This window comes from Solanum lycopersicum, chromosome 8 (genome assembly GCF_036512215.1).
Source record: "Solanum lycopersicum chromosome 8, SLM_r2.1".
Classification (NCBI taxonomy): Eukaryota; Viridiplantae; Streptophyta; class Magnoliopsida; order Solanales; family Solanaceae; genus Solanum; species Solanum lycopersicum.
This window is the reverse complement of record NC_090807.1, coordinates 13,463,327-13,487,840: the sequence shown is the minus strand read 5'-3', so window position 1 is coordinate 13,487,840 and position 24,514 is coordinate 13,463,327. Positions and strand designations below refer to the sequence as shown.

Sequence of the window (24,514 nt, the reverse complement as noted above, 5' to 3'; positions counted from 1 at the left end):
TTTTGTTTTATTTTTTATTTGCATGGGTCTGAATATTATTATTTTTGTTAATCAATAAAAAATGAACCCATGGCTCAATTTTCTTTAAAAAGTGTGCTTAAAATGACGGAAAATATTTTTTGAAAAATACTTTGTCAATTTTCTCATGTATAATTGGTTATGTTTTTGTGGTAATATATTTTCTTAGCAAAACAATTTCCTTGAAAATTAAGAGAAATAACTTCTCTAGTTCAAATAAGATCAACAAGTTCCCTTTGACATTTAATATTGATTGGGTCATCCACATCCCCCAGAAAGGGCCGAGCTAAAGTGAGTTCATACAACCTTCTCCGATTAAAAATTAACTTTACATACAAGGTTAAAATTATTCTTATATCCATAGTGAAAGTTTAATATCTTTGATTTCTTTGTGAATTTACTTTTTCATATTTTTTAACCCCCTTAATTGAAATTCTACCTCTATCACTTCTCTTTATCACACGTCATTTTCACCCCAGTATTTCTTAATCATTTTTTTGAAAAAAATTTTTGAAAAAGTTTCTTAATGGAAAATACTTTTCTACATACCTACACATCCGTAAAAATATCTTTCTTCACTACACGCATAAAGTAAGTTTAAATCCTAACACAAATTTACTGAGGGTTACACTTACATCCATTCCTTCTAAAATATTTTTCTTCACTTGATGATTATGGTAGGGAAAGCTCTCATCTTATGAATTCATCACCTTGTTTGATATTTACATTAGTTCTAAATGCAGTTGTTGTAGAATTCCAAACACAGATACCTTTCATAGTATTTTTATGAATGAACAAACAACATTATATATTTGGATGATTTTTGGAGGCTCTTTGACAATTAGGAAGTCATAATGGCACAATTGGATATCTGATTAACTCATGGTGGCATCAAAACCTTCTAATATATCTATTATTTAGTCCCGAAAAAATACAATTCAAGTATATTTAAAATCATCGAAGCAGAGTTTTAAATATGAATATGGGGATAAACTGAACTTTAACACCTTCAGAATAATCGACCAAACTAGCTAAGATATTCAAACAATCATCGTTAAAGTTTCTCCTAACAACTTTATTACCTTGTATCTCTCTTTGTGAAAAATTACTACAACTAAATCTAGATCCGAGAAGTCTCATAGTATGTGAACAAATCCAAAATTACACTTGAACTCTACTAATTGTAGTCTTAACATTGAGAACTGAAAAAAAAAAAAGCAGTTAATATTATGAGGTGCATTTATAAACAACTCTTGGGTTTTGGGTGTTTAGATTAGCCCATTTATGCCTATAAGCCCAATATTATGGTGCACGTGTAAGACTTCCTTTAGTTCTTATTTTCAGAAGTTTCACAAGAGATATCAACAACCATATAGAGAGAAAATGTGAGAGAGTGCAGATTTTTACACAAGCTCTAGTAGTCAATTTCAAATCATGATTTTCACTTCGTTTCTAGTCCGATTAAGCTTATTTTTGGAAAACTTGTTCTTTTTAACTTAATCTTTGATCGGGAATTGAGAGAGGTGGATTTAGAGTCTTATAACCCATATTTCAGCTCGTAACAATAGTTGTGTTTGGTGATTTTACTCCTTTTCTCTAGTTTTTTTGTGTTATCTTATAGTTGTGTTGTTCACTGTTTGAAGCTTTTTTGTGGGCATTTTATAGAGTGCATTTCTAACTCTTGTAGATTATAGTGAGTTTTGTCCTTGTGGCTCTTACACTTCACCGCGAAGATGTTTTCGTAGGCTAATCTTGGTGTCTCATATATTGAATTTATTTAGCATTGCTATATTTCTTTTGGTTTATTTGTTTGCCGCCCCAAACAGTGTTTGTGCTTGATTTTATTTGTCTTATCGTGGTTCAAATAGAATAAAACGTTTAGATTGGATTTTGTTCTACTATTTCCGGTCATGCACATTTGGTTTTGCTCGTCTTTCTCAACAAAGTTGTATACGAGCATTAGGTTGTTGTTGGTTGTCTATTCAAATAATGGATTAAATATAAGCAAGATGGTTAATTTGAATGGTAGCAATTATCATATTTGAAGATCTTGTATTGTTAAGAAAATGCATTTACGTGTTTATGCTTCCAATAAACTCGAGTCTATGAATAATGATGATTGAGCACTATGATTTGTGGCTATATCAGACAATGTATTGAAGATAATGTTAGGAATCACATGCCAAAGTTTGTGGGATAAGCTTGTGACACTTTATGCTTTGAAGACTGTCAATAACTAGTTATTTCTACTAAAATAACTGATGATATAGAGAGAAGTCAACCCTATCATTTAAATGATATTCAGGGTGCCCCGACTAGTTGTTTGAAATGGGTGTAAAGTTTAATAAAGATATACATGGACTTTTGTAACTCTTCGAATTTCTTTTAAAATCAAATATGCGGTCTGGTTGCATTTAGGCACATAGAGCAAGTCTGATTCGTAGCATCAAATAAAAACATGACATTTTAATTTTGTATTTCCAAATCTTAAAATAATTGATACACAAGTGTTTTGTTTGATTACTAAAATACCTATACGAAAAAATTATTTATTGTTTCGCTCATATATATATATATATATATATATATATATATATATATATATATATATATATATATATATATATATATATATATATATATATATATATATATATCAAATCTTAAAATAATTGATACACAAGTGTTTTGTTTGATTACTAAAATACCTATACGAAAAAATTATTTATTGTTTCGCTCATATATATATATATATATATATATATAACACCAAAATAAAAAACATATGTACATATGAAACTAAATGAAGCCGAATTCAATTAGTAGCATCTAACGATGATATAGCGAAGGTTGTTTGAAATCTATTTTTTTCTTTTTTGTAGAAATCCCTGTAAAGATTTCTTCACAGTTTGAGGTTGTAATAACGGCTCAGACATCTTGTATGTTTTCTCCTCTATTTCTCTACTTGCAAGATATATTATAGTTTTAGCCTGCATTTTAGAAAATAAGATTATACACAAAACAACTCATTAATTAATTGTTATAAGAAAACAAAAACACTTCATATTTTTATGGTCACAATCTCTGTGACAAAAATATATATGTTACAAAATTTTGCAAATATTCTTGTCGGCTGTCGCCCACCTTTTTGGACCATATTGAAGAAAAGCATAGGAAAATTCTACTTTGGGCCCAAAAAGTAAATGGTGTTATACAAAAAAATATATATATATTTTAATAAATTAGATCACCTTCAATGAAAATACGAACAAGTTGCTACTGTTTGACTTAGAGAAAAATAAAATATAACTTATAGTCAAAAATAATATCTCATTAAATATAAAAAGAGAAGTTATGAAATTGCCTTTTCGTTCCTTTTTTAAACGGATTAAAAAACGAAAAGTGAATAATAGCCATTAACAACCAATTAATTAAAGAGAAAAGAACTGGAAGCTAAATACACATACCTGAAGCTCAGTAACATGAGTATCCACAAATTTTCCATTGTAAAATATTGTTAGCTGTTGTAATTTCTTATTCTCGAATTCTTGATCCTCCTTAATAGGAGAAAAGGAGGAAAGCGAAAGAGTCTTCACTTTTTTTCAATTAACTTCACCTACACACAAAATCTGGGATTGAACTGAGATTTTTATACGTCAAATCGATATCGCTGTGTATATATTGTGTAATTGATAATCAAGATTTACTCGGAAGGTTTTTGGATGAAGTAATGATAATTGATATTTATTGGAGATGAAAGGGGACTTTGAATGAGTATATACAAGTAATTTAAAAGCCACGTTTTTTAATTAGTTGATAAAATAGAACGCCAAACGAACAATTTTGACAAGGACATGTACATTGTACACACTCTAAACACACATAGACAACGAATACAAACGCCATTTTTTTCGGCCTATATGGACCATGCACACAACTGTATAAGTCGGCCTTATTACTTATAATTCGGCCTTATTACTTATAATTGGATTCGTTTTTTCTTTTAGTTTTTCACCTGATGTTCCGTACTTATGTTAGAGATCGATTAAATTTAAATTTGCACCAAAGAGTTTCATATTGGGAGGTAAAACGTTCCCTAACAAAGGCAATTTCGTACCCAAGGGAAATCAAATGAGAAACCTTTTGATTAAGGATGACGGCGTACTTATCACTCCACCACAACCCTTATTTGTATAATTGTCTTATCAATACGTAGTTAGCCTTTTTAATTTTTTAGATAATCGAATTCAAGTTATTATTTTGACATAATACATAAATATGCCCTTTTAATTGGTTTCGAATCACATTTATGCTCATCAACTTTGGGTGTGCACAAGTAGACACTCAGACTTGTATAAAGTTGAAAAAATAGACACACATGTCCTACATGTCATTTTTTGTCATACGTGGTGTCTTACTTGCATTGTGTCATGTAGAACTCATGTGTTTATTTATTTAAAAGTTGGATAGTTAAAGTGCATGTTTTGTGCATTATGAAAGTTGAAGGACAAAGTTAAAATTTAAAGCAAGTTTAGGGTCCAATATATGTATTGTGTCTATTATTTTTTAATTGGGTCAATTATATGTGCTTCGTACGGAATTGAACTATTTTGTCAAGCTCACATATGATCATTTTGTAGTATTCGTATTTTTGATACATACACTATATTGTCAAGAACATTTTATCTCAAGGCAAAAAAACTCATGGGGATTTTCCTAAGAATTGATATGAAAATTCGCAAGAAAAAAGTTTCCTTTGAATTTTCATACTAATACTCAGGAAATTCCATTTAATTTACAGTTTTCTTGTAGTATAAAGAGTTATATTTTTTTATTTTGTTTTATTGGACAAAATATTAGGCATAATGCATAAATATGGCTCTTAGCTTGGCGCCGTTGACAACTATGACGATGTGCACAAGTAAACACTTAAACTTATATAAAATTGAACAAGTTGACACACATGTCCTACATGGCATGATACATGTAGGACGCCACGTAAAACACAAATTTTTCATGTAGGGTGTCATGTAGGACGAATGTGTCAATTTGTTCAATTTTATATAATTACTACAAAAGAAACCCCAATTGCCGACAAAAAAAATTGTTGGTAAATTGATCAAATGGGTTGGAAAATTGAGTTACCAACTAATGTCAACTTATATTAATCAGTTGCTAAAAGGCTTGTCGGTAAATATTACCAGTCGATTTTAATTTGTTGGTAAACTTCCAACCAAAAATCAGTTGGTAACACCAAAGATATTGTTACAAAATTTTGAAATATGGTCCTAAAATTTTAGTTGGTAAATTTACCAACCAATTTTGGGTTAGTATATTGTTAGTACCTTTACTAATGAATTGAAAAGGAGTTGATAAATTTTTTTCATCATTACGACAATTTATGTTGGTAGTTTACCAATATATTTTAAATACTTTTCTTTGGGGTTTCCCATCTAGTGTCGGATACCCATATTGAGGGTTTTCATCTGGTGTACGATACCTACATTGGAGCCTGACTAAATCCGAGTGATGTTGTTAGAAAATTTTGAAATATGGTCCTGAAATTTTCGTTACCAATTTTTTATTAGTATATCGTTAGTACCTTTACTAACGAATTGAAAAGGAGTAGGTAAATTTTTTTCATCATTATGAAAATTTATGTTGGTAGTTAACCAATATATTTTAAATACTTTTCTTTGGAGTTTCCCATCTGGTGTTTGATACACATATTGAGATTTTTCATCTGGTGTCCGATACCCACATTGAAGCCCGACTAAATCTGAATTCATAGAGATAAATTCAACATTGGGGAGTAAAGCACAACATCTCCGTACTCAAGGAATCAAATATGAGACCTCTTGGTTAAGGATGAAGGAAACCCTTTTTGATAATAAATTGTAAATATGTTCGTATTATTATTTATTTTTCTAATAAATTTACTAATTGATTGTTAGTTTGTTGGTAATATATCATTCATGTTCAATATAAGGTTAGTACTTGATTGACAACGTGTTCAAAATATTATTAACTAAATGATTATTCAATAGTAAAATATTATTAATTTATTGCATTTAAAAAGCTAAGAACAAGAATATAAATCCAAAAATATTAATATCAATTTTATAAATCAAGTTCGAATGAAACAATGAAAACCTATGATGACAAGTTAAATTAATCTCAATATGACAAATATCATCATATCAAAAATTTTAATTTGAGTGCGATTACAAAAAATATTGGTCAAATCTAATTTTTGACGAACAGTTAAAAGTTAAAAAGCGTAAGTAACATCACAAACCAAAACTGAAAGGCTAAAAACCTGAACCAACCATCCTATTTGATAAAAAAAATGACCTTCAGAAGTTAATCGTGCTGACGAAATTCTCATCAGAGCACGTTTCCAAAAAAGGTTAAGCAAAGACAAATTTTGACCAAAAGTTAAAAGTTAAAAGTTAAAACGCCTAAAGTACAAACTAATTATGAAACCCTCAAAATGCAAACCAACTATCTTATAAGACAAAAAATGATCTTCCAGAGCTACCACACTAATGAAATTCAAATTTGAGCAAGCTTCTCAAAAAAATTGACCTAATTTAAAGTTTAGCCATAAGTTAAAAAGTTAAAATGCTTAACAACACAAACTGAAAATAAAAGTGTGGAAACTCGAAGAAACCATCCGAGTAGACTCAAACTGAACTTATATGGCTAACCGCGATGACAAAATTTTAATTCAAGCACGATTACAAGAAATATTGACTAAAGCGAAATTTTGGCCAAAAGTTAAAAGTTAAAATGCCTTACGAAACAAACTAAAAATGGGAGCCACAAAATCCAAACCCTCTATCGTATTACATTAAAATGACCTTCAGTGTCTAACAGCACTGACAAAATTCTTATCTGAGCAAGTTTATCAAATATATTGCCGAAATTAAATTTTGGTCAAAATATATAAATTAAAACACCTAACGGCATACACTAAAAAATGAAAATCTCAAAATCTGAATCCACTATCCTATTAGATAAAAAAAATATTTGAAGTTCCTTATGACGACAAAATTTTCATCTGAATACGTTCACAAAAATATTGACCAAAGTCAAATTTTGACAAAAGCATAAGATTTAAAACACCTAACAACATAAACAAAAAATGAAAGCCTCAAAACATGAACCAACTTTCCTTTTAGATCAAAAATGGTCTTTCGAGACTAATGACACATACAGAGTTCTAATATGAGCACGTTTATCAAAAAAATTGATCAAAGTCAAGTTTTGGCTAAAATTAAAAGCTAAAGCGTCTAACGATACAAACTGAATATGAAAGCCTCAACACTAGGACTGATTTACCAAAAAAATTAACTTCAATTGGTAAATTTACCAACTATTCAATAATGAGTTAGTAATTAATAATTTACCAATAAATTCTATCATAGTTGGCAATAGTTACTAATCAACTAAAAATTCATACGTAATAGGGAAAATGGTAGTACCCCCCCCCCCCCAACCTAATCTCGAAGTCCTAGAGACACACTTATACTATATTATGGTCCTATTACCCCCCTGAACTTATTTTATAAATAATTTTCTACCCTTTTTCGCCCTACATGGCACTAGCTTGAAAAAAATGTCAATATGCGTTGGGCCCACAAGCTAGTTTCGCGTAGGTCGAAAAATGGTAGAAAATATTTATAAAATAAGTTCAATGGAGTAATAGGACCTTAGTCTAGAATTTTGGGCATAGGTTAGGGGTACTTGAGCATTTTTCCTATGTAATATTACTAACTAATAATTAATATGTTGGTAAATTTTACCAATGGATTTATGATTAGTTGAAATATTACCAACTATTTAAATGAAGTTAGTAATTTACTTACTAAAATATTTATTCGTCGGCAAAATTTTCAACTAATTGGATATTGGTTGGCAAGTTTACCAACAAATTATATTTCGTTACTGATTTACCAACACATTTATATTTGGTGGTAATTTTGCAATAAAATCTTGTCGTTGGTAAATGAATGGTTAGTAATTTATTGGTAATATCTTAATAAATCATATAAATAATTTTTTGTCATATTTACCAACCGGTATACACTTCGTTGGTAATATTACAAAAAAAGGCATGCGTTAGTAATATTTCCATTGGTAATATATTGATAGAATGTTGCTAAATTTGACGTCATTTTTTCCGTCGTATTTACCAACTAAAATACTTAGTTAGTAGGATTTTGGTTAATAACTCAGTTTGAATTTCGTTGTTAAGTTCTAAAGTATAATTCAGTTAGAAATATGTTGGTAATTTGTAAGTAGAATACTAACCAACTTATGTTGTTGGTAAAATCTGTTGGCAATTTGAGTTTTTTTTTTTTGTAGTACAAGTTTAAGTGTCAACTTGTGCACATCTAAAGTTAAGGGTCATAGTTGTCAACTAACGTCAAGTTAAGGGTCGTGTTTATGTATTACGCCAAAATATTATGAGTCATAGAGAGATTTTAAGTAAAAGAAAGAAATCTAAGAAAATCTCCATGGAAATAGTTAGTCAGAAGTAACGAATTTTTTAAATTCCAGAAAGTTGTAAAGAATAACATCAAACGTGAAAGAAAAAAATCAAAAGACCTCGAACAACAACACTCCCAAGTAACGTGGAACATGTCAATTATTCAAATGGAGGACCTTCATCTCTTTTTTTATGTACCTCTACCAGTCTCTTTTTATTATAGTGTATCTCAACTAATTGGAGCCACTGGGCTATGCTTAAAATCAGTAAGAAATTATCTAAAAAGTACGACCCTTTATCCATGTTGGCTTACATTATTTATGAGAAGTGTGAATTTTATGAATTCACCCATATCGATGTTCAATACCACTCCTAATAATATTTAAAATCATGCGCTCAAATGTATAAGACATATCTCTTTCTCAATTTGAGATGATTAAACAAAAGATCCTTTTAAGAGAGGTTATACTTTGAGATATCTTTGAATTCATAAACTCATTTAGGAATCAACATTTCCCTTTTTAAATGTAAAAGTGTTACATTTGGAAATGCTTTGTTTGCTTATACCCTTTCTCAATTATGAATACGTTTCTTCTCATTCTTATATTTACTTTCTCAAAACTTCGTTCAAAATCATTGTCCATTAAAAAAATAATTCTCAAAAATACCTCTTAAACTTAATTCAATTTGGAATGTAAGTTAAGACACATAATTAGGACATGTAGGATCTCTCAAATATTAATGGAGCTTTTAGGAGCTAATACAGAAAAGAGAACATAGTCATGATTCAAAGGATCACGTTCGAAATGAAGTACAAAAAGAAAAAAGATCAAGCGACCCTAGCGTACTGCTGGCGTGGGTGTTAGGCGCCAAACCACAAAGTAAAAGTCGTGGCGCTATGGGTGGTGCGCTGCCCCAGCCCCCCTGCCATGAAAATCAATGAATTTTTCTTCTCGATTTAGGGTTCTAACTGGTTTAGAATTGAGTGATTCCTCTTATACACTTCTTGATTCTCAAACCCAACACAAATCCATAGAATTTCTCATACAAACCTCCTCGAAACATGACTCTTACCAAAGATCCACAAGACAAAAAAATTTCACAACCACGACTGTTAAAGAATTAAGGTTACATTCTACTCCTTGTACTTGTTGATAAGTCAAATGCATCTGTGGATATATATATCCAGATTATTATTACCTTTTGATAAGTTTAAGGTATCATTTTAGGCGGCCCGTCGACATATATCCGAGTTATTGGCACTTTACTGTTAAGTCAAAGGCATTATTTTTGGCGGCTCGATATTTCTCTCTAGTTCCTTACTTTCCTTAGTTAATAGTCATTTTCATCGTATTATTGTGTGGTTTGGCCTTTGGATAATTGTCTTGTATTTGTGTGTAGTTGTGACTGAGCTCTTGCTATTATTGTGTGGTTTGGCCATTGATCTTTCTGAGCTCAGTGTCTATGTCCCGCCAAATAAGTTATCAAATGCCGCACGGAATCTTAGTAAGACTCTAAGTCCATGACATCAATCTACCTACGGTGCCTATTGAGTGCCCATGTTTTGATCCTTATATACTACATTTGTATATCTTCTTATGATGCAATTCTCAGTATGAGCCACCCTCTGTGAGCGTGGAATCTATCTCTAGCCATCATTTGACTTACTTTTTTATGTGAAACAAAATACAAGCTAGAGAGATTCAAGTAATTTTTGAGCTACTCTACCTTTCTTGAAAGGTTCTTTGCATAGGCACATAGAGCAAGTGTGACTCGTAGCATGAAACAAAAACATGAAATTTTAATATTGCATTCCAAAATCTGTAAATAGTGATACACAAGTGTTGAGCTTAATTAATGATTATGATCCACCTATGTAAAGGAATTAATCTTTTTTTAGGCCTCACATAAAAATAATAATAACTAGAGATCAATGAATACAAAACATATGGAACTAGTGATGATATGGAGAAGTTATTTGAATTCTATTTTTTCTTTTTTGTAGAAATCTCTGTAAAGATTTCTTCACAGTTTGAGGTTGTAATAATGGTGATGAAGGCTCAGACAGCTTATTTGTTTTCTCCTCCATTTCTCTACTCGCAAGATAAATTATAGCTTTAGCCTGCATTTAGAAATACAATCATTATATATTAACAAAAATAATTCATTTATTAACTGTTATCAGAAAATAAAGAACTGGAAATACATATACCTGAAGCTGAGTAACATGAGAAGCAACAAATTTTCCATTGTAAAATATAGTTAGCTGTTGTGATTGCTCATTCTCTAATCTTTTATCCTCCCTAATAGCAAATAATTAAAAAACAAATATATTATGATCAATACCTAATTCCACGGAGTAATCACTAATCAATATGGATTTGTGATAAGTAGACTTACATCAACAAGTTGCTAGGAGAAAGAGTGAGTTCCAAATTACACTTTCTTCTCATTTTCTTCAATTGAAATTTAATTGAGTTTTTTTCAATATATCTTTTGTATATATAACAACAATATAAGAGAATTAATGAAAGATGAAATGGGAGTTTTTTTAAAAAAGAATATATATAACAGTTTTTTGGGAAGTGGCCTGCAGGTTGAAAGTAAAATCCACGTTTTTTAAATTATATTAGTTGATAAAATAGAACACGAAACGCACACTTGTAAAGATGACAAAAATCGACATATGCCAACTTTCTTCAGCCTTTTTTTTTTTAATTTCGTAAAAAAAACAGTGACGCATGGACCATGCCCCACGTGTTTCAGTCGGCCTTATTATTTTATATTTTGTTAACTTTATTCGAATAACTTATACTCATTGAATATAACTTTATCATCAGATTATTATGATCATCTTTTTTGGTTATATAAACGAACTGATGCAACATGCAAGATTTAATAAAATTTGAGAAAAGACGTAAAAGCACTATTAAAGTTGTTTTGAATTTTAAAAATATATTTTAACTTTATGGATATTTTATTATTTCACAAAAGTATTTAATATCTTTGTAAAAGAATTATTTTGATTTATTTTCTCGTCATGCTTGTGAACACGCACATGATGCGTGAAGGTCCACTTTTGCTGTCAAAAATCAATTGAAAAGTCGTTTCAATAAATTTTTTTATTAATTATTTACCTCATCATCTTCCTCAAATTGGGTAACAATTGCCTCAAATATGTTAAACTTAATTAATGGCGGATCAAATATCATTAACACAAATTTATCTCATCATCTTCCACAATGATGCTTTAATAATATGAATTAGAGTTTGAAAAAAATTATTATTGATAAATAGAATCATAAAAAATTATTTATAATAGATGCTTTAACAGAAAATAACTCATTATATTGACACATCTCAAAAAAATTTCAAACTAGTAATATCAAGTTTAGATCTCCGTTAACTAATCAAAAGTGAATTGACAAAAATGACAGTACGTGGAGAATTTGGTTATGAAGAAGAAGAAAAACAAAGAGAATGAAGAAAGAGAAACAGAGGAGGGTAATGAATGAGAAGAAGAAGCAGAAGAAAGAGAATAAAGAAAGAGAAAAAGAAAAAGAAAATGAAGTTGATAAAATAACAAAAATAAAAATAAAAATTAATATGTGGCAGATTATAATTGGTGCGTGATTGAGCTTCTTTTCTTGCAAGTGAGGATGATTAAAAAATGGGGTATTTGCAACACTTTAAAATTGTTTAAGGGGTAATAAAATTTCCGCAAAGTTAAGGTGTCTTTTTAAAAATTCAAAACAACTTCAGTGATGCTTTTTATGTCTTTTCTCATAAATTTTAGAATTCAGCGTACTATTTATTTCATTTTGGGTTGATTTAAGAAAGAAATGATAATAAAAAAAATTTAAGATCTAAAATAAATTAATAGAAATTGTGGCTAAACATAATTCGATCAAACATAAAATGAGAAATTATATATATATATATATATATATATATATATCACAGAAGTTACTATCACAGAATTTATGAAATCATACTTAAAATCTATCATTCATTTATATACTTTATCATTAATAACATACGTCTAAATTAATGATTATTAAAATATATACCAAGATCTGTAACATAAACAATGTTGTCATTGAACCACTCAACAGGAGGAAAATATACAAATATTTAATTGTGAAGAAGAAGAAGAGAGGGTTTTAAGAACATTCAACATGACCTATCAGATTCCTAGAAATTTACAGGTTAATCCATCGATGCTTTTTAAGGGCTAAGAGAATAATCATATATTAAGTAACATAAATTCGTTTTAAAGAAAACTATTAAACTGTTTTTACATATCAAAATAAACAAACATAATTTACATATATGAGAAGTTACTAGATCTTAAATATGAAAACTTACATAATTAACGGAGTGAAGTTTTCCTTTAGGTCCTCCTATATGGCGTTATTCGAAATTTGAATTTCATTTTAATTTATTTATTTTCAAATTAGTCTTATTCTTTTATGAAAATTTACAATTTTTATGAAAAATTGGACTTTAATGAAAAGTGACGACTTTAATTGAGAGTTGTGAGTTTAATGAAAATTGCGAGTTTTATAAAAGGTTGTGACCTTTTCAAAGGGTTGCAACTTTTATAAATAGTTGTAACCTTTCTGATAAGACACAATAATTTTTTTTCACATTATCATTTATTATTTATAAATAGAGGGATTTAATCTCATTTTAAAACAAAGAAAATTTTAAACCCTCTCTTCTTCTTCTTCACAATTAAATATTTGTATATTTTCCTCCTGTTGAGTAGTTCAATGACAACATTGTTTATGTTACAGATCTTGGTATATACTTTAATAATCAGTAATTTAGACATATGTTATTAATGATAAAGTATATAAATGAAGGGAAAAGGGTCTGATAGACCCCTCAATTTTGTCATTTAGAGCTGATATACCTCTGGTTATGAAAGTGACTCATATATACCCCTACTTGTAAACAAATTGCTCACATATACCCTTTTTCCTCTAACGGAAATGAAAAAAATAATAATTTTAATCTAAATTTTTATTATTTTTTTCTAAAAAATATAATCCATATGAGTAAATTTAATCCTCGTCAAACAATTTTTTTTGACTTTTTTTTGTTTCAATGACTAATTTATAATTATTTTTTTGATAATGAAATTTATTTATGTTTCACTAATATTCTTGTAAAACTTATTGTAGATGACAAAAATTTTTCTTTGAATACGAAATTAAATTACAATACACACAAAAAATATTTTAAATTTTTTTCTTTAAACTAAGGAATAAAAGAAAAAAAACAAAATAAGAATAAGAAACTCAAATAATTATAATAAAAGAAGTCAAAAAATAATTTATGTATGAAAAAAATCAAATATACCTTGAACTTTGATAGAAGAATCATAAATACCCCTAAATATTTTTTTTTAAAAAAATTACAAGTAATAAATATAAATTTGAAACTATTTTTTCAACTTCCGTTAAATGAAGGGTATATGTGAGCCATTTTGTAACGGCAGGGGTATATGTGAGCCGTTTGTATAACGGTAAGGGCGTATATGATCCACTTTTATAACAAGGGGTATATCAGCTCTAAATGACAAAGTTGAGGGGTATATCAGACCTTTTTCCCATAAATGAATGATAGATTTTAAGTATGATTTTATAAATTCTATGATGGTGTGTGTGTATATATATATATATATATATATATATATATAAATTATTCGTGCTTCACGTGAAAATTTACTATCACAGAATTTATAAAATCATACTTAAAATCTATCGTTCATTTATATACTTTATCATTATTAACATATGTCTAAATTAATAATTATTAAAATATATACCAAGATCTGTAACATAAACAATGTTGTCATTGAACCACTCAACAGGAGGAAAATATACAAATATTTAATTGTGAAGAAGAAGAAGAGAGGGTTTAAAATTTTCTTTGTTTTAAAATGAGAGGAAATCCCTCTATTTATAAATAATAAATGATAATGTGAAAAAAAATTATTGTGTCTTATCAGAAAGGTTAAAACTATTTATAAAAGTTGCAACCCTTTGAAAGGTCACAACCTTTTATAAAACTCGCAATTTTCATTAAACTCACAACTCTCAATTAAAGTCGTCACTTTTCATTAAAGTCCAATTTTTCATAAAAATTGTAACTTTTCATAAAAGAATAAGACTAATTTGAAAATAAATAAACTAAAAGGAAATTCAAATTTCGGATAACGTCATATAGGAGGACCTAAAGGGAAACTTCACTCCGTTAATTATGTAAGTTTTCATATTTAAGATCTAGTAACTTCTCATATATGTAAATTATGTTTGTTTATTTTGATATGTAAAAAACTGTTTAATAGCTTTCTTTAACACGAATTTATGTTACTCAATATATGATTAGTCTCTTAGCGCTTAAAAAGCATCGATGGATTAACCTGTAAATTTCTAGGAATCTGATAGATCATGTTGAATGTTCTTAAAATAGAACTATGAATGACCATATCCGGGGTGTGGTTAAAGAAGACTGCAATTAGGAACAAAATTTTAGAGGAAGAAATGAACAGTAATAATAGATTCATTAATGGACATAGTCCATAAATAAAAAAAAAAAGGAAGAATACTAGAAACTTATATTGATAATTACATAAAGAACAAGGGAGTGAAGAGTACTGACTAGGACTTCACAACAAATTTTTTAATTAAATATTGAAATAATCCCCTGTTATATTGAAATAACGAACCACTATATATTGGTATCAGAGCAAGGTTGTCCAAAAAGACCTATATTTGTATATGAAAAGACATATATATTTTAAAACAATAATTGCCCTAAATAAAAATCTAATTTCTGAAAGAAAATATTTAAAATTATTAAAATCATAAAAAATTACTAGAAAATCATCTGTCTACTTTAGAGTTACGATTATCTTTAACATATTTATATAAATTTTCGTTAAAAATACTTCAGATAGCAGTAAGACAAGAAATAAGTAAAGTTAGTTTAGAGATAGATCACGTAAATAAAGAAATTAGAGAAATTATAGCACGGATAAAATATTTAAAAAATAGTTCCTTTTACAATAGTTCTATAGGATAAATATATATGAGAAGACCCCATAAAAATACTAAAGAATATCATAAGGTTAAACAAGAATTCTTAAGTTTATATTTCGAGTATATAAAATATTTAGAGGAAATAAAATTAGTTAATAGCCAGAAACTAAACAACCTATCATTTTCAATTAAAAAATCAAAATACAAGTTATTAAGACACCTTAGATCAAGAAATATCCAGATTAGAGGCAACAAGTTCTATGAGAAAACATCATTTTACTAAAAGAATAAGAATAAATTATTGGTATTTATATAGACAAATAAAAGAAAAACAAAGATTACAAAAAATAGAAAAAGCTATATTAGAATACTTAAATATATACGAAGATCAATATACCAGAAAATTTTTATTTACAAAGATATGTTAATTAAAATGTATAAGAGCTTTAAAGTGGGAATTCGAGGAATTAGAAATAAAGTCTACATTTTTACTAAAAGAATAAAAGACTACAGGGAACAATGTAAAATAACAACTAGGATAAACTATAGTAAAAATAGCTTCTCAAAAAAACCTAGAATATTTAGATTTACATATAAATGTAGAAAAGAAATTTAAAAGTCTAAAAGATGATAGTGTAATAAAGTGTAATTTTGAAAACGGAGGACACAATTTACACACTACAAAAGACTCTCAATATAATACCCTAATAGAATTAATAATAAATTTTAGCGAAAATACTAGAGAACATAATAATACAATTACAGAATTACTAGGTGAACAAGAAGAAACTCTAAATAGACAAAAACAGTTTTTCAACAAAATAGAGGGTAATTTAGATTATATTAAGGAACAAGAAATTGAATTTAAATAATAAATTAAGCGAACTAAAAAAACAAACAAAAAGAAAAAGTTAATAATTCATTAATTATAAGACTACAAGAGATAAAAAAAGAATTAACATTATTAAAAGAAATAGTTATTTCATGATAGACTTAGTAGAAACTGAGTCACACAAAGAATCTACTACGTTAATAGAAAAAAGAATATCTCTTCCAACAGATTACAAAGAAGTTAATCCATCTTCAAAATCAGATCAAGTTATCATAAAATAAAATAATATAATAATAACATTATTTTTTCTTTTCTACTATAATAGAAGAGACTTGTTTCAACATGCCTGTTACACAAGTCTAGGGGCATTTTAGTCTTTTCAATTCTAAATTGTTACTACGTGTCTTATTGCTGTGTTTTCAATTTTAGACGTTCCTCTTTAGTTGTCTTCATCGTTTATCTCAGTGCACATCAAAGGTCTTCTCCTTTCTCTACCATTCTATCCAGGTAAGGATCCTTCATGTTTTCTTCAATTTTTTGTGTCATCTTTATGCCCCCAAAAATTGAATTTTGGAAATGTTTCTCCATTTTATCTTCCTTTGACCAAATTTGATCTGGGTGTGTCAATATTTTCTTCTTTTTTCACTTGGATTTGTTATTGATGTTCGATATTCCTATTGCTTTGAAAGCCCCAGTAATTTAAATCGTTGTACTTTCAATTTCCGTGTGAATTTGTTTGCCTTGTTCTTTTTGGATTGTGAGGATATTGTTCCTCAGTTATTCATAGATTTTTGTTTTGTTTTCTTGCATGCAGTAATTTGATAAAATAATTTTGAGTTTTTGGAATTTCTCCAACTGTCACTTCTGACTATAGCTTCGCTCTGAATGTACAAAATTTTCTGAAGTTATTGGCTGATTGGTTTTCAATAACTTTGCTTCGATCTTTTTATTTGCTTAGTAGATACTAATAATTACGGGTTCAAATTTTCTTTTATTCTTCGATCTTTTTTTTATTCTGATTGGGCGAGATTAGAATGGCTGAGAATAAATCTCAAAATGTTGATTTTCTTGAGTTTCTGAATTGTCACTTTTGGCTATGGCTTTGATTCGAATCTACAAAATTTTCTATGAGATTTTAGTTATTTATGTTTTGCATTAACATTAATTCTTTGTTACTTGTGTTTTGCATTAGCATCAATAACGATAACTAGGTATCTGAATTTGAAATCAAGTTGTTAGATATTTATCTTCCGTCAATAAACATCTCATCTCGATGTCTCCAAATTTGTCTTTTATTTCGATAATTTTTTGTTGTTGATGATTTAAAGCTTCAATATTTTTTCGTTGTCTCGCCTTTTCTATGTGGGTTTAGCATAAAGTTTCTTCCTATTATTTCGTTGACGTTTTATAATTATTTTCATTTGTAGCGTGAAGTTAAGAATCTCCAACCACATCTACTAGAATTAGTTATATCCTTCTACTTGATGTCATTCTTCCTCTGTTAATGATGTAGGCTTATGTTTCTGCATTTAAGGTAAGATAAAGGGCCATACGGGTCGGAGGATCCAGCCAACAACCTTTTTTTAAGACAGAACGATTTACTATCAACAAAATCACCATGGCCACACATGAGTAGACTTGTAAAGTCCACCTGGTAGATAAAGGCCCTTCCCTAACCAAAAAAGAGGGAAACAAGAAATATCAACTGATGGCATTACAAGATGAAGTGATATTTGCTATTGGAATTTAAATAATCATTCACTCATACATATCATCTTGTCGTCAAATGATTACGTAGCATACCATTTTTAATTTCCTTTTTGTTGGCTCTAATCTAACTTCATTCACTTATGTTAAATTTCATTCTGTTTTGATTGCTAAGAAGTAGAAGGGTTAAACAACCTTTTTACATCTGGGCTCATTGAATCTCAATTCTCTGTATATTCAGGAACATGCCCTCATTTTGTGATAGTTTAGTAGACTAAAAGAAGATACCATCTAAGAGGTTATATCATATAAAAATAGATACATCTTGAACCTCGCTTCTGCATGTCTTACTTCTCTAAATTTGTTTTCAACTGATTAACTTTCTCCAAGGTCGCATTTCATAGTCCTGCTTGTTGACTTTACTAATTGAAAACGTTCCATCTGTATCCTGTTTCCAGCATATATTTTATGGTATGTAATAATTTGTTTAAATTCTTCAACATTTGCTTTAGCTCAAAATCTACCCACCTCCCAGTCAGTCAGCTATCTTCAGACTTGTATATCTCACTATGGTTATATCCAAACTCGACCACTATAACATTGGATGCCATATACATTGAAAAAATCTGATAAAGTCTGTATCAAAGTCCTTTCCTAGATCACGAGTCTTTACGGAAATGAATTTACAAAATAATATTATATTATTTATTGTTCTTAATACAAAGAAGCTTTTATTGATGATCTTTTGAGTTTTCAGATATTGATCCGACAGTAACATTGTGATGGTAATATCAACAATAACTAGATGAAAGTGTCCATATATAAAGTAATTTGAGTCACTTTTGTTTAGAGATATAATAGCCGGCAAAAGTTTGGAAAGTCTATCATTCATCACTTTAGGAACAATTTTCTGGGAAACATTATTGAGGCTGATAGGTCTGAACTCAGGAAAAAATTGAGGTGAGTCAACTTTAGGTATTAGAACTAGGCAATTACTGGTTAAAAACATAGGCATCTGCTTTCCATTGAACACAACCTTCACTAATTAAACCATATCAACGCCAATAATGTACTAGAACAAGGTGTTGAAACCATCAGGGCCAGCAATATTGTTGTTTCCTTTGTTGAAAAAATCTTGACAGTAATACCCTGTAGCTTGTCATATGTTATCATCTCCTTCAATCCACTTATCATTCACATTGACTCTATGGATATGTAATATCTTCCTTATTCCTCTAACTTGCTGTGAAAGAACATGGTATTTCCATCCCCCTCAAGTTGCCATTTAAAGTTGACTTTTTGCTTCTGTTTTTGTTTCTAGAAACTACCAACCATTTTGTGATAAATTATTAACTCTGCTTTAACCTTGTTTAGGACCATTCTATCCTTTTGTTTGAGAGAGTTAATATAATTAGCTTTTGTATTGATTTACTTTCTCCCCGAGAGCCTGTTAAAAGATAGCAATTTTAGGTTCATGTTGCTGCTTTACTTGGTGTTTATTATAATAATGCTTATAAAGTTAATGCATTTTATGCGTATGCGAGTTAAATTTTGTTAATAATTTGTTTAATCTAACTACACACATTTTGATTCTATAGTTTTTTAGAGGTAGATGTAGTGTACACATAACATTTTTTTTTGAAAGTATATTTTGTTAGATTGATTTTTTGTATGATAAAAAGAAAAAGAAAAACTAGCAAGTTCTAATGAATTAGAGGTTATTATACATTAGAATAAATTAAGTTACTTACCTCATGAAATCTATCTGATTTACTTGATTCAAATTTATTCAAAAACACGTAACAATCTTCGTTTCATCATTAGAATTAGTGATGTTATGCTTGTGTAAATTCATGTGGAATAGTAAGAGAAGTTAAAAGACACTCTTTTATCAAGGACATTGCTTTGTTAAACACATCTGCCTTTTTTATTATTGGAGTTGCGATAGATATGCAATGCTGATGTAGAACGTAGTGTCTAAAATACAAATACAATGGATCTCCCTTCATCTCTTTTTCTTCCTACATTTAAGTCGTTCCTGCTTGAGAAACTACCACTTGAAATATTCAACGTCTTGATTACATATGATTTAAGGGTGACTATTATTTCAAAATTTATGTTGATATGTTCTGCCCTTACAAATGATACCTCCAAAAGACCCCTGATCATGTGCTTTAAATTATATATATATATATATATATATATATATATATATATATATATATATATGAAATATTATTTTTTTTAGAAATTCAAACTTTTGAAAGTCTATACCAACTATTTATTATTTATGTTACGTTATATCTTCCTAACTCTATTAATTTTCTGATAGGAAATTCAACTGCAAGTTGTTAAGAACGGTACAATTATCACACATTATGAAAAGAGTTTGTTCCGTTCCAAACACACTTGGTGTCGATGGACATGTCCAAGAATCAACGAAGGCATGTGGAACTCATGTTCATGATTTCACCTAGACGATCGATTAGGGCACAATTGTTGAACCAGTAAAAGAGGTTATACCCCCGAAACACCATTGTTTTCACCAATACAACTAAATGTTACATCGTTTCACAGTTTCGTCTATCAAGCTATATGCTTTGAGTTCGGCATCTCTTAACATTTTTCTATACTATACTTGACACACATATTACCCATTTTCCGTAGCTATTCTAACTTATTAACAACTCCTTACTTACTGCAAGATGTTTTTCCCCTCGTAGCCCTCCATCATAAGCTTCAAATGGAAGCAAAATTCAAGATTTCATCATCATTGATTATCAGTTGGTACAATTTTACTGTCTAACCATGTAAATCAATCAATATTTGATAGAAAAAGTCAAGCAACCAACTTTTTCTTTGTAGCTATATACCAACTGTTTTATCTTCAATTTATAAATTATAATTGGTCATTCATTTCTATTGAATAATCATACCATAATGAGTTTGTTGAGTGAAAATTTGTTCTTCACATTGAAGATATATGACATTATGTACAGACAAAAAGTTTTACAATATATAACATATAACCTCAATATATTATGAGACAATATGTAATAACCATTCAAAGAGAGTAATTAACAAACTATTGTTCATCATTTTTATCGTTTAAAACATATTTCATATTGGACTAAATCATCATTTAAGTTGTTTCTCTTTATTTTCATTAAGATTTGAGTAATCTAACTAGACATGCCCTTGTAGTTTACAAGCTTTATAGAATAGTTGATCGATTAATTGATATGTTATGAGTATCATATATAGTTGAACCCAAATGTTTTACTATCATGAATAGTTATGGTAACTATTTCGATTATATGGCTGGACATACTTAGTTGCAGAAGATAGCAAGTCTTCACTTAAGGAATCTTTCTTGCGCAAAGGTAGTTGGTAATGTTGTGATTACTGAAATTTTTCAGCAATATTTAACTTCGGTTGTAATCGAACAAAAGAGAATATTGTATTCTTTGTGAAGGCCTCTAAAGAAGCTGCAATTGCCTTCTCCTAATTTGGCTCTTTTGATTTGTGTCCCTTTGTTCTTATTACAGTGATTGCTTCTTAATTAAAAAGTGCACAAAATAGTTCATCTTTAGTGTCATTTTTATCTTCTTAAAAATGGAAGTTTGTTGGTATCTTTAGCGTTACTCTTTTAAGGTATTTAAGTAGTTATTAAGAGAACATATGACCACCTAATCTACTAGATGTAGATGTGAAAAATTAAAAACAACAACCTCAAAAGAACTATTGTTGTGCCTCCTAACTTCAGCTTCCCCCCACCCACCCCAATTTGGCGGTTATTAGACCTCTCTTCTGTTCTCAACAATCTTGATTTTCATTTGTTTTCTTTTCTTTGGATCATATTGTCAAGGTCATTGATATTTATGATAGGTAAAATATGAACATATGGACCGAAATTGACCTTAGTTACTTTAAATTTTGAACTTATTTTTATAACCTTAGTTACTTTAAAGTTGCAAACTTCCTTATCATGAGGCTTGGAGTTTTACAAAACTATATATTAAAGAAAGTTTTCTCACACTTTGATTTCCAAGAGGATGCACATATGAAGCTCAAAACTTTTTAGTCAGATATTTGATATAACTAAATTCAATCGTTAAATTTGATCTTAGGTGCAGGGAGGACCGGTGCTTAGAGATAATAGAATAAATGAAATCTCTTGTAAATTGTTAGGGAGGACAATACTGATAGAAATCACTTATTGCCATTCACTGCACCAGAAACTCTAGAAAGAAGCAAACGCAAGTTATACCAGATCATGATGGAGGAAGACTGAAAGGTATTATCTTCACAATTTATTTTTACTTGATTCATACTACCATCGAATGCAAATACACATTCAGTCGTTTATGTTGTTTTAATACCCCAAAAATAGGGCTTGTTAACTAGAATCCTGATCTAACTCTAATTAATCAAACTACATTCATTTGTCATTCTATTTCTACAACAATTGATGCCTTCAAATGTTGATGGCTCTTCTGATGTTGATGGCGTAAACTTTTGTTGCCTACTTCTTCAAAATTCTCAGGTACAACCCATAATGATTATACTATATTTTGATCTTACATGCTGTCTTTAATTCTGAAATACTCCATTCACTAATAAATTTTAGAATTGTTGATGCAGTGAGCCACATTTACTATACTAAATTCATTCTTAAAATCACTTTTAAGTTGTACTAAATTCATTTTTCCTCTTATATCACAGATGATTTTTATCTGGAGCTGCCCAACTCTGAAAAGCAGCCAAAAGGCAGCACTATGTATATATAGTAGGATGTAAATATCTAAATAATACAGCCAGAAAAGCAACTAAAGAATTGCCAACTATATTTACAATATCTAGCTATCTCTATATATCTATGTATCTACATATGTACATTTAGCCGGCTCATACATTTCTATATGTTTAGATCCAACTAATAAAAATCTTCCAACGTTGGGCCCGTGCAAGCACGGGCCACCTCTATCTAGTAGTATTACAAATAAATAACAAAATAGATAAAAAATCTTAAAGAAAAAAAAAGAAAGTAAAAGTATAACAGAGGAAGAGAAATTAATAGAAAAATTAGCTAAAATAGAAATCACGCCAAAAAGAGAAAAAACAATAAAGAAACAGAAGAAATGAACATTTTTCAGCTCGATCAAGAAATGAAGAAGGACCAGAAAGACCTAGACTAAGCTACTCCTGAAATTGCATAATTAATAATTTTATATCGAGAATATTAAATAAAAAAACTAAAGAAGAAAACAACCAACAATTAGATGAAATAATAGATGTCGATAAAGATATACAAATTTTTCAACAAAATCAATTAAGATTGTTAAACCCTAAAGTTTTAAATATTACAAATTACAAATCTCACTTATACATGCACTATAGAGAAGAACAATTATCAGTAATAGGAAAAAGTTCATTTGCCTGAATCTTATAATTCCTGATTCTCTAATAGAACTAAATAATGTAAGAAAAGACTTAATGCATATGAGACTAATAATAATAGGTGTTAAAGGATAAACTAGAAAAAATTAAGGAACAAAGATATTAATTGTAATATATGATGACAGATGGTCAGACCTAAAAAATTCAATTACAAGATTAACTGAGGTAGATATGACAAATAATGGAGGAATATTTTATATAAGTCCAGACTTAATGATGAATTTAAAAGAATTTGAAAAACATATTAAAATAGGATTACAGACTAAAGGATATGAAGAAATGCAAAATGGAAAAAACCTACTAATATGCATAGGATTTTTAGAAAAAATAACAGACAATAGAAATACTGAGATTTAAATTATAGATAAAAGATGTAATGCAAGTAATGGAAAATAAAGGAATAAAACTAGTAAAACCTATAAAGATAAACCCTGAAGAATACGTGAGATTAGATTGGAAATTAGATGATTCAAAAAAAAGTCTAACTCCTAATGCTCATCTAATGTACATAAATTCTAAATGTGAGCCCTCGATTAGATTTACAAATTATAACTATGTAACTTAGAGAGATATAGAAGAAGAAGCATTGTGGAAGAAGTACCCTTAGAAGGAATGAACGTGAAAGTAATATTAGAAGAAGAATTTGCAGTAGACTTAGCTATAAAAAAAAGCAACGGAGATAAGATAAAACACCATAAATAAATTGTTTAATGTAAAGAATGTAAACTAGGAAATCTAAACTTAGACAAGGTAACATCTCATTTTAAAATATGTTAATTCAGGACAGATAATAGAGGCTATAGATTAGAAAAAATATTACAAGAAAAATAAGAAAAAGCTAATAACATAATAAGAGAACTACAAGAAAGTGATAGTGAGACAACTCCGTTAGAATCTACAATTAGCCAGAAAGAATTAATGGAGTCAGCGAGCTCAAGTATTCCAAAGAAC

At 28.9% G+C, this 24,514-nt stretch overlaps 1 protein-coding gene and 2 long non-coding RNA genes across 4 annotated transcripts; 1 reads left to right on the top strand and 2 right to left on the bottom strand.

Annotated features, from left to right (window-relative positions):
- Positions 1 to 2,704: 2,704 nt before the first annotated feature.
- LOC109120928 (uncharacterized) lies at positions 2,705 to 3,809 on the bottom strand. The gene is made up of 2 exons (XR_003247873.2): positions 3,486 to 3,809; positions 2,705 to 3,008 (listed from the first exon to the last, which is right to left on the bottom strand). It is a non-coding gene; the product is annotated as an uncharacterized lncRNA (long non-coding RNA).
- Positions 3,810 to 10,293: 6,484 nt separating this feature from the next.
- Positions 10,294 to 11,118, bottom strand: LOC101252609 (protein TIFY 5A-like). Its single transcript, XM_004244871.5, has 3 exons — positions 10,913 to 11,118; positions 10,725 to 10,815; positions 10,294 to 10,634 (listed from the first exon to the last, which is right to left on the bottom strand). Exons 1-3 carry the CDS (start codon positions 10,963 to 10,965, stop codon positions 10,467 to 10,469), a joined length of 312 nt encoding a protein of 103 aa, XP_004244919.1. The 5' UTR covers positions 10,966 to 11,118; the 3' UTR covers positions 10,294 to 10,466.
- A 4,830-nt stretch (positions 11,119 to 15,948) lies between these two features.
- LOC109120853 (uncharacterized) lies at positions 15,949 to 18,433 on the top strand. Of its 2 annotated transcripts, none has more exons than XR_011210963.1 (2): positions 15,949 to 16,903; positions 17,931 to 18,433. It is a non-coding gene; the product is annotated as an uncharacterized lncRNA (long non-coding RNA). The 2 variants fall into 2 exon arrangements; XR_002028322.3 differs by having other exon boundaries at positions 17,910 to 18,433.
- The last annotated feature ends 6,081 nt before the right edge of the window (positions 18,434 to 24,514 follow it).

Bases quoted from the DNA above. Each gene is read 5' to 3' on its own strand.
- LOC101252609 (XM_004244871.5), bottom strand. From the start codon at position 10,965: ATGAGAAGAAAGTGTAATTTGGAACTCACTCTTTCTCCTAGCAACTTG. The intron at 10,816-10,912 runs GTAAGTCTACTT...ATTTGCTATTAG, and splicing joins TCTCCTAGCAACTTGTTGAT to GGAGGATAAAAGATTAGAGA. The intron at 10,635-10,724 runs GTATATGTATTT...TTCTAAATGCAG, and splicing joins CTCATGTTACTCAGCTTCAG to GCTAAAGCTATAATTTATCT.